Source organism: Balaenoptera borealis (genome assembly GCF_965194805.1).
Source record: "Balaenoptera borealis genome assembly, chromosome: 17".
NCBI lineage: Eukaryota > Metazoa > Chordata > Mammalia > Artiodactyla > Balaenopteridae > Balaenoptera > Balaenoptera borealis.
The window spans coordinates 15,612,224-15,628,045 of NC_138876.1; the positions used below are offsets into that span (position 1 = coordinate 15,612,224).

The 15,822-nt window shown below is 45.5% G+C and overlaps 1 protein-coding gene across 2 annotated transcripts in view; it reads left to right on the forward strand.

Annotated features, from left to right (window-relative positions):
• Positions 1–15,822, forward strand: part of ANXA13 (annexin A13) — a 61,557-nt gene that overhangs the window by 21,376 nt on the left and 24,359 nt on the right. For both annotated transcript variants that reach the window (XM_082363100.1, XM_082363101.1), the window contains one exon: positions 8,006–8,081. In XM_082363100.1, coding sequence (XP_082219226.1) covers positions 8,006–8,081 — 76 coding nt within the window. The remainder of the gene's footprint in view (positions 1–8,005; positions 8,082–15,822) is intronic.

A 15,822-nucleotide genomic window follows, 5' to 3' on the forward strand; every position in this document is an offset into this window, starting at 1 on the left:
TTACATATAATATATTCCCTTTCTCCCTTCCTTCCTTCCTTCCTTCCTCCCTCCCTCCCTCTCCCTCTCTCTCTCTTTCTTTCTTTCTTTCTTTCTTTCTTCCTTCCTTCCTTCCTTTCTTTCTTTCTTTCTTTCCTTCCTTCCTTCTACCACATCCTCTTTATATATTCATCCATTGACAGACACATATGTTGTTTCCATATCTTGGCTATTGTGAATGATGCTGCAGTGAATCACATTGTCTTATTTTATCTTCCTGAGATTCTGCTGGGTACAGCAGGTATTAGTCCCAGTTTACAGAAAAGAAGCAGAAAACATGATTCTATTTGACTCAGAAGGAATATTGGGAGCAGAGTTTGACAGTAACGCCTCTCCTGCACACACACTTTGCCCTGAGAGAGGCTGTCCCTTTTGCCTTGCAAATAGTGATAACTGGCTTTCATTTTTCATTTCACTTCCTATTTTCTCATCATCAAGAACATTTATTGACCCTATGGTCATGCAAGTGGTCCTCAGCTTCCCTGGTCAGCAGACAAGTCACAGGTCTCGACTGGTGTTTCTACTAAAAAAACAGCATTCTAATAGTTGAAATGAGCTTTCTACCATTAAATTTTTTTTAATAAATAATTTTGACAGGAACAAAAAAATGGTTGATGAGAAGTCAATAGTAGAGTTTCTGTATCCAGACTGTGTAGGTTTGAATTCCATTACTTACTAGCTGTGTGACCTCAGACAATTAATTAACCTCTCTGTGCTTTGATGTCCTCATCTGCAAAATAGGAGGTAATAATACCTACTTCATAGGGTTGTTGTGAGGACTGAGTGACTATACGTAAATTGTTTGGACCAGCGTCTGGCACTTAGTAAGTGCATTATATTCAGCTGTCATTCTCAATTTGAAGTGTTTCCCCCATAAATTTCTCTTAAACTCTGAGCTCCTGCTACTACTTCTCTACAAGTACAAAATCGTTTCTGATTTAGGACAGAATTATGTAATCAGCTATTTTAAAGTTGCCACACAAGGCACCATGTCAGGCGTTCATTCAACACTCAGCAGGAATCAGGTCAAGAGGGAAGGAAGTAATAAAAATAACGCTGAGCCCTCACCACATGCCAGCATCCTGCTAAGCACTTTTGATCAATATCCTTATAACAACCCACAAGAGATAGATACTATTATTACCATCTTTCAGATGGGAAAACAGAGACTTAGAAACGAGAAGGAGAGAAATAGCAGCACGCCAGATTCAAGGGTAGATATCTTGGAACAGGGGGGTTATCTATGTGATCAGAAAGAAGTCTCTCTCCCAAAATGAACCTCAGTATCCCCAACTCCATACAAGGCAAGTTTAGCCCAAACGGCCAATGTTAAGTCAAGTACCATTAACTAGCATGGGGATGGTCATTGCTAACGCTGAGGAGAATACAGGCATGTCTGAGCCTCTCCCCAGCACGGCCTTCATTTTGCTCCTGTTTAATAAGACCAGGCCATCGCCTAGTTCTAATCCTGGCCCTCCTTCTAGTCTCCCCAGCCCCCCTCCCGATTCCACGTCAGCTCAAACAGTAGCCCTCTTTAGATCAGTGTACAGCGAGCCCTCTGCCCTCTGCTCCCCAGCATTTCCTCGGAGACTTCCTGTCTCAGAGTCTGGATACTAAGCAACCACTTTTAAATATCTACCGAGGAGACTGCAGCCAGACAAGCCTTCTGGGGAACAAACAATCCAAATGCCACTCCCATTACAATTTGATATTATTTCAGAGTTTACAAATGACCCTTACATCCTTATGTCACCCAGCATCCCACCTCCTACGTGCCACCCACCGTGTGCTTACTGTAATCCGGCACTGTGCTACTGCACCCCGGACACGACTGCATCCAAACTTCATGCTACCCATGAGCTGGTGCACCTCCACTGTGAAGAGGAGACAACAAAGGCTCGGAGAGATGGGTCAGCTTGCCCGAGGTCCTACGACCAGCAAGAGGCAAAGCGTAATTGAACACAGTAGGTCTGACTCCCAAGACCACATTGTATCTTTACGTCACATTTAGATCAATCATGTTTGTTCTGCAGCAGCGCTGTGACAGGTCATAGTAAGCACACATGTACACAGACCCAGAAAGCATCATGCCGTAGTCTCTCCCTGGAATATCCTTTCTCCCACCTCCGCCCCTCCTCTTCCCCTTTTTTTTCTGCTTGCCTAACTCCTACTCATCTTTCAAGAACCAGCACACATGTCAACTTCTCCATAAAAATTCCTCTTTCTCCTCTCAGCTACTGGCAGCCAAAGTGCTTACCATACCATAACGCAATTGTCATTGATCTATTTCCATGTTAATTTCTCTGAGGACTACGATTCATAGACATTGAGTCCCCCCCCCCCACCTGGGGTAGTGCCTGCCACGCAAGAGATGTTCAGTACTTGTTTGTTGAAGGAAGAGGAGGGAAGAAAAAAAGGAGGTGGAAGGAGAAAAGGGAAGAAGGAAAAGGAAAAAGAGAAGGGAGGAGAGGAAGCAGGGGAAAAGGGAGGAACTGTTCAGAGGATGGTCTAATTTGCCTGCTGTGTATTGCTTTTTAATGAATTCACATGTCTCTTGTGAGACTGTATATTCTTATTTTCCAGTCTTGATGTTATCCAAGTAGAAGATCAGGTCACCTGATCAGGTCCTAGCTACTGATGAGCAGGAGTGTATTTAAATACGGGTGTCCTCAGGCTGGGTGACCCACCTGGAGAATTTTGGTTACTACATAATGTATAGAGCCACGAGTCTGCAAACACATCCCTCAGCTAACTTTTTCACACACCCCATCCCCAGAGTCTGCTGTGAGTTGGAGGCAGATTTCTTGAAACCCCCTTCCGATCATAAGAGTTAAGCCTTCCTTCAACTGTACTGGGTCAGAAGCCTTTGAGCAGGTGTCTGTTGCTGCACACTGGCCCTTCTGCCTGGGGGCATCAGATACAAAGCCACGCTGCTTCCTGGGCCGTTGATGGGCTGAAGCTGGCACACCCCTGAGTCATTTCGGAGTGGGTGTTTTCAACATTCTTTCTGCCCAGGTGACACTGCTTCCTAGGCTCCTAAAATTTCAGTTTATTTTCTCTGCATCCTCCCTCCAGAAAAAAATGGTTCATTCATTTCCTTGTTTTAAATGCAAGAACACGAAAACACAGAAAAGTGACATGTAGACGCACTAGAAGGAAGAAGAAAACAGCAAAGCTCCCAGCGTAGTCGTGCACCAGGCAGTGCCCTTTGCAGAGTCAGGAGTATTCGTTTCATCTTGAGCCTGACACACCAGCACGATGGCCAGCACTGCACCCGCCTTGTATCTCAATGGGACCCTCACACCCTGGGGTGCGAATTAGCACACTGGCCAGAATGTGGTGTTGCGGTGTCAGCCCAGATCACCTGGACTCCACAGAGCCTGAATTTTTAACCATTTTACTGCCCTGGGTGAAATGCATGCGTGGATCCCAACTGCAGGTGATGAATGAAAAACTAATCCTCAGAGTGCCATTTACAGGCTGAAAACCCCTCAAGCAATATTCTGGAAAGGTCATTACTGATCTGCCTTCAACAAATATTGTTTACATTTATTGAGCACGTGCCCTCTTCTAGGCTTCATTTTAGATGTTTTGCATGAATGACTTCACTGAAACTCTCACAAGAGACCTATGAGATCGGGGATATTATTATCTGCATTTTGCCATGAGGCAACCACAGCACAGAAAGATTCCCAAACTTGCTCAAGGTCACAGAAGTAATAAGCAGTACCGCTGGGATTCAAGTCTAGTCTGACTAGAAACCTATGTTCTTAAAGTTGACTATTATATCCTCTGTGGCTACCTATTATAAACATGATGTCTGGGGCATTGCGAGATAGGTAACAGATGGATAGATGGATAGATAGATAGATAACTAGATAGATGATATATAGATAGATGATAGAATCTCACAATATCAAGTTTGGAAGATATCTGTATATTTCTATATGTATACCTTCCAAATGTGTCAAATCAAAATATGCAGAATCAAAAACCTAAATATCACTACAAGACAAAACCCAAGAGTTGGCCCAAAGCAGCAGAGGCAGGACTAGCATGCCTGTGGTTCCTCTAAATATCTGGCACTGGAAATGTTATCTCATGCAAGCCTCAGATCTCAGAAGGCAGACACTGCCCCCATTTTACAGATGAGGAAATGGTGGCTTAGAGTTTAAATGGCCCAACTTTACATGACTGCTGAGGGGCAGGACCACATTCAAACTTAGATCCACATGGGCTCAAACCCAGAGTCTGTAATCATTTTTATTAACATCTAACATCATGTCTTTTTTAATGTGTCTTCTGAGTGTCAATGCAAATGCTGTTTAAAAAAAAAACAAAACCAAACCAAAAAAAGGAATGTTGCCCCACCTCTTTTACACCTTGTAGTTGAAATCGGGTGGACTATCCATGTATTTGCCTCAACCCTCACAAACTCAACCCTCTGTCCCCATCCTGGAGTCCCCTGCACCCCCATTTTGTGTCTGACTCACATTCCCGCAGACCTGCTTTATATGGAAGTTCTGCTCAGTGGCCTCAGGTTTCAAACACAAAATCTCCTGATGGGCAAACAGGCCAGAGGCCCCGAAGTCAGCTGCCTGGCCCACTAACAATGAACAATGGAGGTGGAATGTCCTCTACGTGTATATTCCCGAGAAATTCGTTACCCAGATCATCGGAACAAGCCAAGGACACCCCTTGCATCAACACTGGCCATTGCTGATGAATGCATCCATTGTAGACACAGTCCCAGCCATGCCGAGGGGAAGATTCCTTCCACACAGACTGTCTTCTTTTTCTCTCTTTCCTTTTTAAATCACATCACATGATTCCTTCCCTCTGACATCAAATATCCTGCTGTTACTAGGAACAAGATGGAATTCTCTTCTGATAAGGAAAGCTAACCAACATGGCTAAGAGTCATTCATTCCTAGAAGGGGACGGTGACTTCAACCTGCCCTGCTGAGGGTCATGCATCTGATATAGACTTTTACGCTGCATTATTTGTAAAGCAAAAAAGGAAAAAATTAAGTCTCAATATCATCTTTATTCCTAACATGGGCTTCAACACTCTCCCACTGCACCCCACGCCACCCCACCAGACATTACTATTATTTTGGACTAAAAGACATTTATTTTTACTCATTTTTGGGCCTTGGATAAACAAACTGGACATGTTCGGAGGGTCCTTTTCCCATCCCTCCACTCTTACAACTCTATGATATTTGTATCATGGAACCATCTTGCTAAAACAGAGAGGGAATGTCATTTCATACCTGTCAGTCAGACAGTCCTGGTTCGAGCCCTGGCTCTGATTCAGCTGTTACCTGGCCAGGTGATCTTAACCAAGTCTCCTCATAGCTTCTGCAAGCCCTGACAGCATCTTTGTGCAAACAAGGAAAAAGTATTCCTCTGGGGGAGAAGCAGCCCTGCCAGCACAGAGCTTGGCAAGTGTATCCGCAGCAGGACCCAGCTCCCACTGCCCTCAAGCCAGGCATAACCTGAACAGCCATTCACAAGTTCACAGCCATCCTCTGTTCCAACTCGTCAGTTGTGAAGTGGGATAGATAATAAGTCCACCAAACTCTTGCACCGATGAGGCTAAAATGACACACAGAATAGTTTATGAAGCCTGTCACGAGATTTCTGCTGCTCCGGTTTAACTCTACCTCACTTCCTGAGTCGCACCTAATACTCCTGATGAAAAGCAAAGACACAATTTACTTCTTTGAGATTGCTACTTCCCACACTCCCACACCCAGAGAACCAGCCCTTTTAGAATGTGATCAAAAGGCAGGGTGGGCTTGGTCAGTGTGCAGCCTGTGCAGCTGCACAGGGCCCCACGCTCAGAAAGCCCCTGCTCTTCGTTTAATGCTCTGATGTCACCATCCTGAAATTCTTAATCATTTTTGAACAAGGAGCCCTACACTTTCATTTTCCACTGAGCCCCACAAATTACGTCTCTGGTCCTCCCAACAAGCCTTCAGAAGCACCAGATAGCCTTCTTACAGCCCACAAAAGATTGGGAAAGGAACATGGGACACGCCATTGCTCTGCCGAACATGAAGGCCCCAGTCATAATTAGAGTGTGAGGCAGGATGGTGCACGGGACCCAAGAGCATGAGCTTTAGGAGGCAGATTGAGCGGGTGCAAACCTGCATCCTGCAAGACCACAGACAAATTCCCTCACCTGCCTGAATCCAGGCTTCCTCCTCTGTAAAGCAGACGACAAATGCCTACTCTTCCCTGTGAATCATGAAGAAAGGTCTGTCAATGAAGAAGTTGTCTAGCACATGGCGGGCGCTCAACAAATATGAGTCCCTCTCCCAACTTGTTTCGGGAATAGATACTTCAAGATGGGCCAATGGACTACATTCCAAAAGGCAGTGGGGTGATAGGGGGCCCTGAGATCCCTTTGGCTCTTAAGATTATATGATTCTCCATTAACCAAAACCTAGAAGCTAGCCTTCCTCCAGTCCATAGTTATTCAACCTCAATCTTTCCCTCTCTCTTTCTGTCTCTCTCTCTCTCTCTCTCCATATCTCCACCCTTCTTGTCTTTGCTTTGCTTCATTCTGAACCCATGCTTCCTTCATGTAGTGGACAAGATGGCTGCCAACAGCCCTAGACTCACACTCTGTTGGCTTAGCAAACCCAGCAGGGAGAGACATCTCTCTCTCAGTATCTATATATCAACCCAGGGAAAACTCTAATTGACCCTGCTTGGATTACATCCCCACTCCTGAACCAGTCACTAGTGCCAGAGTGACAGGGTGTGTGTCCACCCAAGGGCAGGACGATGGGGCTCAAGCTTCGTGACTGACATCTCCCGTGAGACCACATGAAATGGGGGAGGGGAAGTCCCCCAAAGGACATAGGGATACCAGGCAGATAAATGCAACTCGTCCTCTTTGCTTTATGTGGTTTACTGCTCATTCCCAATAGGTACCCAAAGAAATGAAAGGAGGGACAGGGAAATTGGGGAGTGTAGACAGTAGCACTTAGACCAGCCTTCACTGAAGGATGGGAAATAAGTGACATACGTCATCAAAGACCATCTCTGTGAGGAAAGACAAAGAACTGAGAAAACACAGGGTGTGTTCAAAGCTACTCGTTGCATGACTGCAACTAACCTCACATCTTTAAATTTTTAATAGCCATGCATTGATTTTTATGCTTACCTTTTGTTTAGGCAAGCAACACTGGTTTTCCACTTCAGTGCTAATAGAAAGTTTCTTTTTGAAAAATAACTTTAAGCAAAAACAAAGTAGGTCAATTGAAAGAAAAATATAATAAGCAAATAATAATAATGTAGACGTAGATAGCTGTGGACATTCAGTGCATGTATTATGCCAATGACTGAAGTATGGGAAACATTAATATATATACAGAACTTTTTCTCCCCAAGGAGCGGGAAAAACCAATAACTCTGATATTGCTGGTCCATAGGGTTATCTCTGACAAACTAAATATTATGTCTCTCATTGTGTGAATGGTAAAGCTTTTAGCCCAGATTGTCAAATGGATCTGTAATAAGATCCTAGAATCCTCAGCTTCTGGCCGACAACACCTATTCTCTAGACATACTGTGTCTCAGGGCGAAGGTTGAAAACCAGCATTCCAGGACATTGGCCCACTGTATTACTCTCTGTTTCAGAGACAGACACACAAAGGTGGGGTTGATATGAAAATCACTTCTCCCAGAGCTGGCTGGGCTGATTGTCCTTGAGAACAGAGGGGGCCATTCTCCGTGGCCATCCAAGTCCAGCTGGCTCCAGGGAGTACCAGCCATCTCTCTGGGGCCAGAGTTTCCCCAAGCTGATTTCCACATGTACCCATGTGTAAAGCGGCAGCTGGTCCCTCGTTTGGATGTCTGCTTGGTCTTCCCGTTAGCTGCCAACTTCAGCCAGAGATAATTATTAAATGCCTGTATTGTCCACTCAACCTTTTCAATTATTTTTTTCTAGGCCAAAGAGAGAAGTCATCAGGGTTTTGATGTTGATCGAGATGCCAAAAAGCTGAACAAAGCCTGCAAAGGAATGGGTATGAAAGATATTTTGTTTGCTAATTTACTACTGAACTTGATTAAACTTGATCTCATGTCCAACTTTCCCACGATCTTAGGAAGATGACCTCCCACTTATCTCGTATCTTCCAAGCTAAGTTGATCACTTTTAAGGTTCCCTTTATAAAAGTTCTCAAAGTTATAAGCAGATTCTATTACTTGTCAGGATTCAACATAATAGCTAGAAATTTAATATTATGACATTTAATTTGAACTTGAGATGGGGGAAACTTCATGAGAAGTGTCGTTCATATGATTCTAATGTCATCTAAACCCTCTGATGCCTTTTATGGGAGATGGTAGGGAATCAGGGCTGCTGAGAACTGGATTAGGGACCTGGAAGCTGTATCTACGAGCAGAGCAAGTGGAGATAAAACTGTGGCCAAGGGTGAGAATCAAGGGGCAACACTGGAGCAACTATTTACATCCAGGCCTAAGTGCATGGCCAAGGATGGGAGGCTAACTAAGAGATGAGGAGTAAGGTAGACCCGGGAACAAGGGGAGATGAGCGAGGGAGCATCTAGGGCTAGGGCCATGAAAAGAGGCTCTGGAACCCAAGGAAGTCACTGATAAAACAAGGTTCTAGTCCCAGAAGCTTGGAAGAAGGTGGAATTCGAAACTCAGATAGAAGGATTTACCTTGAGTGGGAGGGGGGAGGGGAGGGAGGGAAGACTGAGAGCGGAAATAGATACATTCATGGGTGTTGTAAGAGGAGAAGGCTGAAGGTGGTCATGCCTAGTAATGGGACATGGCTCCGTGAATGTGAGGCAAAGATATCTGCTAAAGACATGGGTTTGACAATGGAGTATGGAGTTTGGGTGATAATTTGGAATACTAGCTCTTGAGTAGAAAAGAAGGCAGAGGTGGCCAGTATCGACTTCTCATGCTGAGAGCACTACTGAATAAGAGAAGAAAAAGGAGGAGGCGGAGGAGGAGGTCAAGGAACAAACTTACCTGCCTTCAATGGTATCTTAAGTTCTGGAACTGTATAGAAAAAGCAGCTTTACAATAATAGGTAATGTTTATTGAACTCTTTTGCCATACATTTTGCATGCATTACTTCATTTGACAATAGCAAACCTCATTTAATCCTAATTTTCCAAATGGTTAAAGTGAGGCTCAGAGGGGCTAAATGACTTGTTCAGACTCACACATCTAGTGAGTAAGTGGTCAAGCCAGCATTAAGCCCAGGCAGGAATTAATTTCCTGCTCTTGACCACCAGCTGATGACCTTCCTAGCTTAGGGCAGCTTTCATCTCCATGGGGGCCTTCAGGGCTCTTTAACACACATCTCCATTCACTCAACAAACCAACAAACACTTATTAAGCACCTTCTCTGGAGGGTCAGGTGTGACATGTTTAGGGACCTGCACTTTATTCTGAAACAAGGTGGAATCAAGCAAGAATTCATCTGGAAAGCAACATAGAGAGTTGACTGGAGGACAGTGGGAAGGGAGATAGGGGGACAAGTTAGGAGGTGACCAGGGGACAGATGATGAGGCTGCTGGGCAGTGAGTACAGACAAGAAGGAAAAGATTTGAGGCATTAATGGGCAGACACCACAGGGGTTGGTCACAGACCAGTCGGCGTGTGAGGTAAAGTGAGAAGTCAGAAAGAACCCCCAGGTTTCTGTCTCAGGGAACGAGATAGGTGTTATCATTCATCAAGAAAAGGAATATAAAAGGAGCCTCCAGTGTTCTGGTGAAAGTGTAGGTCTTACTTCAGACATGTTGAATTCAAGTGTCTGAGAAAATCCAATGGAATGATCCACATTAGTAGAAATATGTCTAGAACCTGGGAGAGAGATGTGGACAGAGACGGTAGACTTGGGAGACAGCAACACGTGGGTGGTGGTTGAAGCTATGGGTGAGGATACGCTCACCCAGGATGTCTGTGTAAAGAGAGGAGAGATGCAGGAAATCCCAGCATTTAAAGCAAATGTAAAAGTAAGACTGGGAAGGAGTGGCCAAAGAGACAAGATGGGAAACAGGAGAGAATGTGTCTCCAGAAGTAAAGGGAAAAGAGAGTTCCCAGAAGAAAGGAGTGGGAAACAGTATAAAACCCTATCCACCCTGAGTCAAGTAAGATGAGGAGTGAGAGTTGGATTTTGCAGCTAAGAATAAACTGACCATCTCTGCCAGAGTGGTTCTCAGCGTACAGCTGGACGCAGAAGCCTCATTGCCCTTCACGGGGGTGAGAATGGGGGTGAGGTTCTATCCCATAAGAGAAGAGAGAGGCTCACAGCTGACGGAATGTTGAGGTGAGGGGAGACTAGACACATAAAGAAGGAGTCCACTGAAGGGGAGAGCTTGTAAATACAGGAGGGAAAGGGGGTTGCTGACAAAAACAAGATTTTAGAAAGCCTGGAGGAGGGGGAAATCCAAAACACAGATAGCAGGATTGACCTTGAATGGGAAGAGGAGGTGCGACTGAGAGCTGGAATTGATACATTCATGCGGGTAACAGGGGCAGAACGTTGAAGGAGCTCTGGCCTGGCAACGTGACATTGCTTAGTAAGGTGGGAGGCGAGGTTATCTGCTCAAAGTGTTGGGTCTGACGATGCAGTATGAGGTTTGAGTGGTGCTTTGGAATAGACGTTGAGTAGAGATGACCAGGAAATGACTGCTGATCCCCCGTGAGGTCTCCGTTGACTAGAGAGACCACGATTTCACATTGGCTCAGCCCACACGGCTCTGTGATTTTCTCCTGCAGCCTGAAGGCAGGACAGGGGAAATGGATGTTAGGTTGACCCCGGGTTTGCTGATCCAGGGATTCCAGAAGAACAAGAAAGTGAGGGCATTTGAGGGGGCAGTAGCTTGGGAGAAAAAAGATAGAGGGACCAAGGGGCAAGGTTGATTAATTTCCTCAACTTTATTTTCTTACATCTACTGGGGAACTTTTAATATTCTAGGCGTTGAGCCAAGCACTTTATATATAAAATCTCATTAAGTTATTCTCACAAAAATCCACTTTTCAGATGAGGAAAGAGGCTGTGACAAGTTAAGTAACATACCCAAAGCCACAACCCTGTAAGTGGTGAACACTGGGATCGAACCAATTCCTATCATTGCCTGAAATGCCACCAATTTAGACACCACAGCTAAGCCGCCTCGGCCACACAGAGGCAGTGGGTGGGGATAGGGCTGAGAAGACGTGGCTGGTAGGAGCCATCTCAGTCCACAGGCTGTTTTATTAAATTTTCCTTTTTCTTATTGTGCTATAATTCACATATCATAAAATCCACCCTTTGACAGTGTATAGTTTAGTGGCATTTGGTATATTCACAGGATTGTGTAATCATCACCTCTAATTCCAGAACATTTTCATCACCTAAAAGAAACCCCACATAGATTCACAGCCACTCCCACTTTATCCTCCCTTCAGGTCCAGTCAACCACTGGTCCACTTTCTGTCTCTATGAATTTGCCTATTCTGGGCGTTTCATGCACCTGGAGTTATACAATAGGTGGCCTTTTGTGTCTGGCTTCTTTCACTTGGCGTAATGTTTTATGAAGACAAGTGCCAGATTTTTACTTAGAGGTAAATTAGTAGATTTACTTTCCTAGGAAAATAAAATAATTTACTTAGAGGTAAATTAGCAGATTTACTTTCCTAGGAATGGGTACTGTGGTAGAATAAAGATGGCCATAAACTCTTGTGTGACTCCAGAGAGAAGAACTGGGATCCACAGTGGAAGTTCTAGGAAGACATCTTTTGCTTCTGTATAAGGAACTATCTAACTATAGAACAGTCTGCCTTGCCCAAGAAATGCTGAAGTCCCAAAGGAGCTGGGGTGGGAGACAATCTGGTAGGAAAGTGGTAGAAGGGATTTCTACGTAGTAAGTATTTTTGAATAAATGGGTGGGGTGGGGCTGGAAATGAAGGATGACAAGCAGGTTGCTTGGTTTGGGGGCATCAGAGGAAAGCTCAGCAGAGGGGAGCTGGTCCTTGCTCACATCCTGGCTAATCCTGTATTCGGGCAACAGCTGTTGGGAGGTATGTTTGCCTGCAAGTGTCAGGATGTTTATAGTTCTGAGCTGTGCTGAGCGGCTGAGCCAGCCTCACAGGTGTTTCCCTGCTGCCTCTCAAGTGAGGGCCTGGCATCTGGATGTGGGTTGGAGACAGGAGCTGAAGTGGGTGTGGGAATGAGTCAGCTGTGGTTTATGATAAATCCCCAAGCTCTTAGCCACCACACAAGTTTAGTTCACTAAGCACAGATGGAGCACCTACTGAACGCCAAAGTCATGCAGTGTTCTCCTCCCCCTCCTTTGGGTGTGGCCACAAGGTGAGGCCATTCTTGTGCCGGTGACTGTTGGAGAGCCCCTTCTAGGTGCCAAGCTCTATGCTGGGTACCACACGCACGTCACCTTGTGTAACCCTACCAACGACCCTGTAAAGTTGTACTATAATGACAACAGAATGCCGAGGCTCAGAGGTTAAATACTTGCTCAGGGTCAACAAGATATGAGATGAGGGTAGGGTGATTGCAACCGAGGGCCATCTCGAAAAGATATCATTTGGATGAAGGTCTAGAATTCCCACCGCTACTAATAAGAGCAAGCCCAAGCAAAATCGTACCATTGGCAAAATTCGTCTGCAAGATCGTGCACCTATCTTGTTGCTATACCAGCCCAAGGCTGCGAGGTCTGGATTTAAATGTCTGGGGCCATGCTGTCCAATAGCCACCAAGGTGAGGCATACAGGTCACTTTTAATATTTTTAATATTTTAATATTTTTAATATTTTAATATTCATATTAAATATTAATTAAATATTTTAATATTTTAATATTTAATATTTTAATAATTTTAATATTTTTCTCTCAAACCGCTTTTTTTGTTTTTTGTTTTTTTTGGCCGCGAGGCACGTGGGATCTTTGTTCCCCGACCAGGGATCATACCCACACCCCCTGCATTGGAAGCTGAGTCTTAACCACTGGACTACCAGGGAAGTCCCCATTTTTAATTTTTGAGAAGCCAAATTTTTTTAAAATGCAGGTGAAATTAATTTTAATTATACTTTAGCTAACTCAATACTGTATCAAAAATATCATTTCAACAGATAGTCAATATCAAAGTTATTCATGAGATACTTGACGTCCCGTTTTTTGAATTAAGTCTTCAAAAGACCGTATGTATTCTACACTTACAGAATATTTCAACTTGACCAGCCACGCTTGAGTCCTCAATAGCCACATGCACGCACTGTATCAGGTAGAGTGAGGTCAGAGGCCCTAGGCATCAAAAAGATTACGTGCGCTCCTCACCCGTTCACCCACCTATGCAAGTCAAGGTAATAAGAATGCTGTACCATAAAATAATATTTGATTCTTACAAATAACATAAAACTGACAAATTTCCTTGTTTGCGGTTTCTTTGGTACCCCTGCTTTCCTGGCTCTTAAGTACCTGCTTGGTCTGGGTCTTGGTTAACCCAGAACCCCGGACGCTGACACTGGCAGGCCTTCCTCTCAGGGCTCCACGCCCACCCTGTTGCCCCCATCCCAGCAAGGCCCTTCTGAAGATGACGTCTTAATCCGATAGTGTCTGGACCCCAACATTCATTATTCTCTCTGAAATGTAAGAGGATGTTTGTCATTCTCCCTCCGAGAAGCACAGAAACAGGGGCTTAGAGGGAAGAGCTTCTATGGAGCTGCTATGGGGTGAGACGGCTGTGGCTGGCTTTGGGGCCTGCTGGGAAGCGGCTCACTCACTAGGCACCAGAGTCCCAGGGGTAACGGGGAGGGGACTTCAAACCCAGAGGTCCCCACCCTGCTGAAACTCAGTTCTGTGTGTTCCCAGAAAATGGCTGGAAGAGCCAAAGCCAGGGGGCCCTCCGGCACTCCCGGGGCTGACGGTCACCCAGTTCTGACCTCTACTGTGTAATTACTGCGTCAGATGAACAGTCAGAGCTGAGGTTCCTTCTTTTCTCATTTTTTAAAAAAGTCTTTCCCAGAACCACTGGGGACTGGCCCCAGTGCCTCAAATCACTGTAAATGTTTACAGGAAATTGTTCCACTGCACAGACTGCTTATATGACACACATACTGTGAAATGTAAAGTGAGGTCACCATCCAGTAAATCGCTTCTCGGCCGGGTAGTGGGAACAGCTCCCTGGATGAACCTGACACCCGGACTCAAAGGGCTCAAGAGAAATCCAGTCAGTTCCAGGCTCTCCCCCACCTCCAGGCTGCTGCTGGGACACCCCCAGACTGCTTTGCTCTCTGCTCTCCTTTTAAAAGAACATTCAGGAAGGAAAGTCTAAAAAACCTTATTTTTAAAATTTTAACTCAATTTTCCTGAATTATGCAGATATGGGTTGACTATAGCAACAGAGTAGAGGATTTCCTATTGGTCCCTGCTACACACAGGCCACCTGAGTAGCACACACAGCTTACACGCATGCAGAGACCAGCTCCATCATAATGCAGTGCAAACCTCTCTATGCATGCATTTACACATTCGTTCACTCAGCAAGTCAAGTCTGATGAAGACTGAGAGCCTTCTCTGTGGATACTGCAATGAGCAAAGCCCCCTGCTCCCGTGGAACTTGCAGTGTGGGGTGGCAGAGACAGGACAGAGGAGGAGGACAGGTAATGTGAGGGACACCAGCAGGTGTCCCAGAAAAGCCCAGCGAGTTGAGTCCTGAAAGAAGAATGGGAATAACGGTGAGGAACAAAGCTAAAGGTCTTGCAGGCAGAGGGAAGAGCCCAGGCTATTATTCTGGATTTGAAGGGGCCTAGATGGAAAGGTTTGAAGCAGAAGAGTGAGCAGGCTGATCTGCTCCACAGAAAGGTCACTCTGGAGACTGTGAATGCTGATTGGAAAAGGTGAGAGTAAGACAGGAACGCCATCTGGGGATCAGCGCTGGCGAATGATACGACAGAGGTGAGGATGGAGAGAGATGGGTGGGTCTGAGGGCTACCAAGGAGGTGAATGGTGAGGTCTTCGTGGTGACAAGTTAGATGTGGGGCGAGGGGAAAGAGAGAGCCAGGGGTGAGCACCCACACCCCTCCTGGCTGGCACAATACAGTGAATGGGCCACCTGGGAGGCAGGAAGGCTCCTTCCAGAGATGATAACTGTAAGGATAAAGGTCTGAGATGCGGAGGCCCTAGACCTGGGCTGGAGCAGCCCATGTGAAAAAAAAAAGTTGGGGGGCTGGATTCAGAGATTTTTTATGAGAAAAAGAAATCTCTCTTGAGGTGAGATTTCTGGCACTCCATGGTTAAAAAGAAACAATGTCACAGAGGAAGTAACTGGATACACAGTACGCAGGTGAGGCTACAGGAGGAAATGAAGAGGAAGGACAGAAATAAGTGCTGGAAGTGAGCCGGAATGAGGCAGGCAACGAACGCTATTTTTGCAAGTGAACTCATCCTAGAATTTTCTGTTTCTCCAACTGGAATCAGAGAGCTAGATCTTCCCGGAACCGTAAAGGTGGAACTAGTCCTTGAGACCAGGTGAACAGTCCACGGACACAGAGCTGGTGTCTGTCCTAGGAGCAGCGCACAGCTCTCTCACCCCTGGGTCAGAGCAGTCTTTCTAAGTCCCAGCATTGGCTTTCCAAACGTGGCATTGAGGGCTGGGGCCAGAGTCGGGGCCAGAGTCAAACACTTGAAGTCTTTGCCAACACCCCTTTTTCTTCCCTTCCCCGTCTCCAGCCAGCTCCCCCTTCATCCCTTCCCGCACCCTTGACCCAGATTTTTCCTGTTCCCAACCC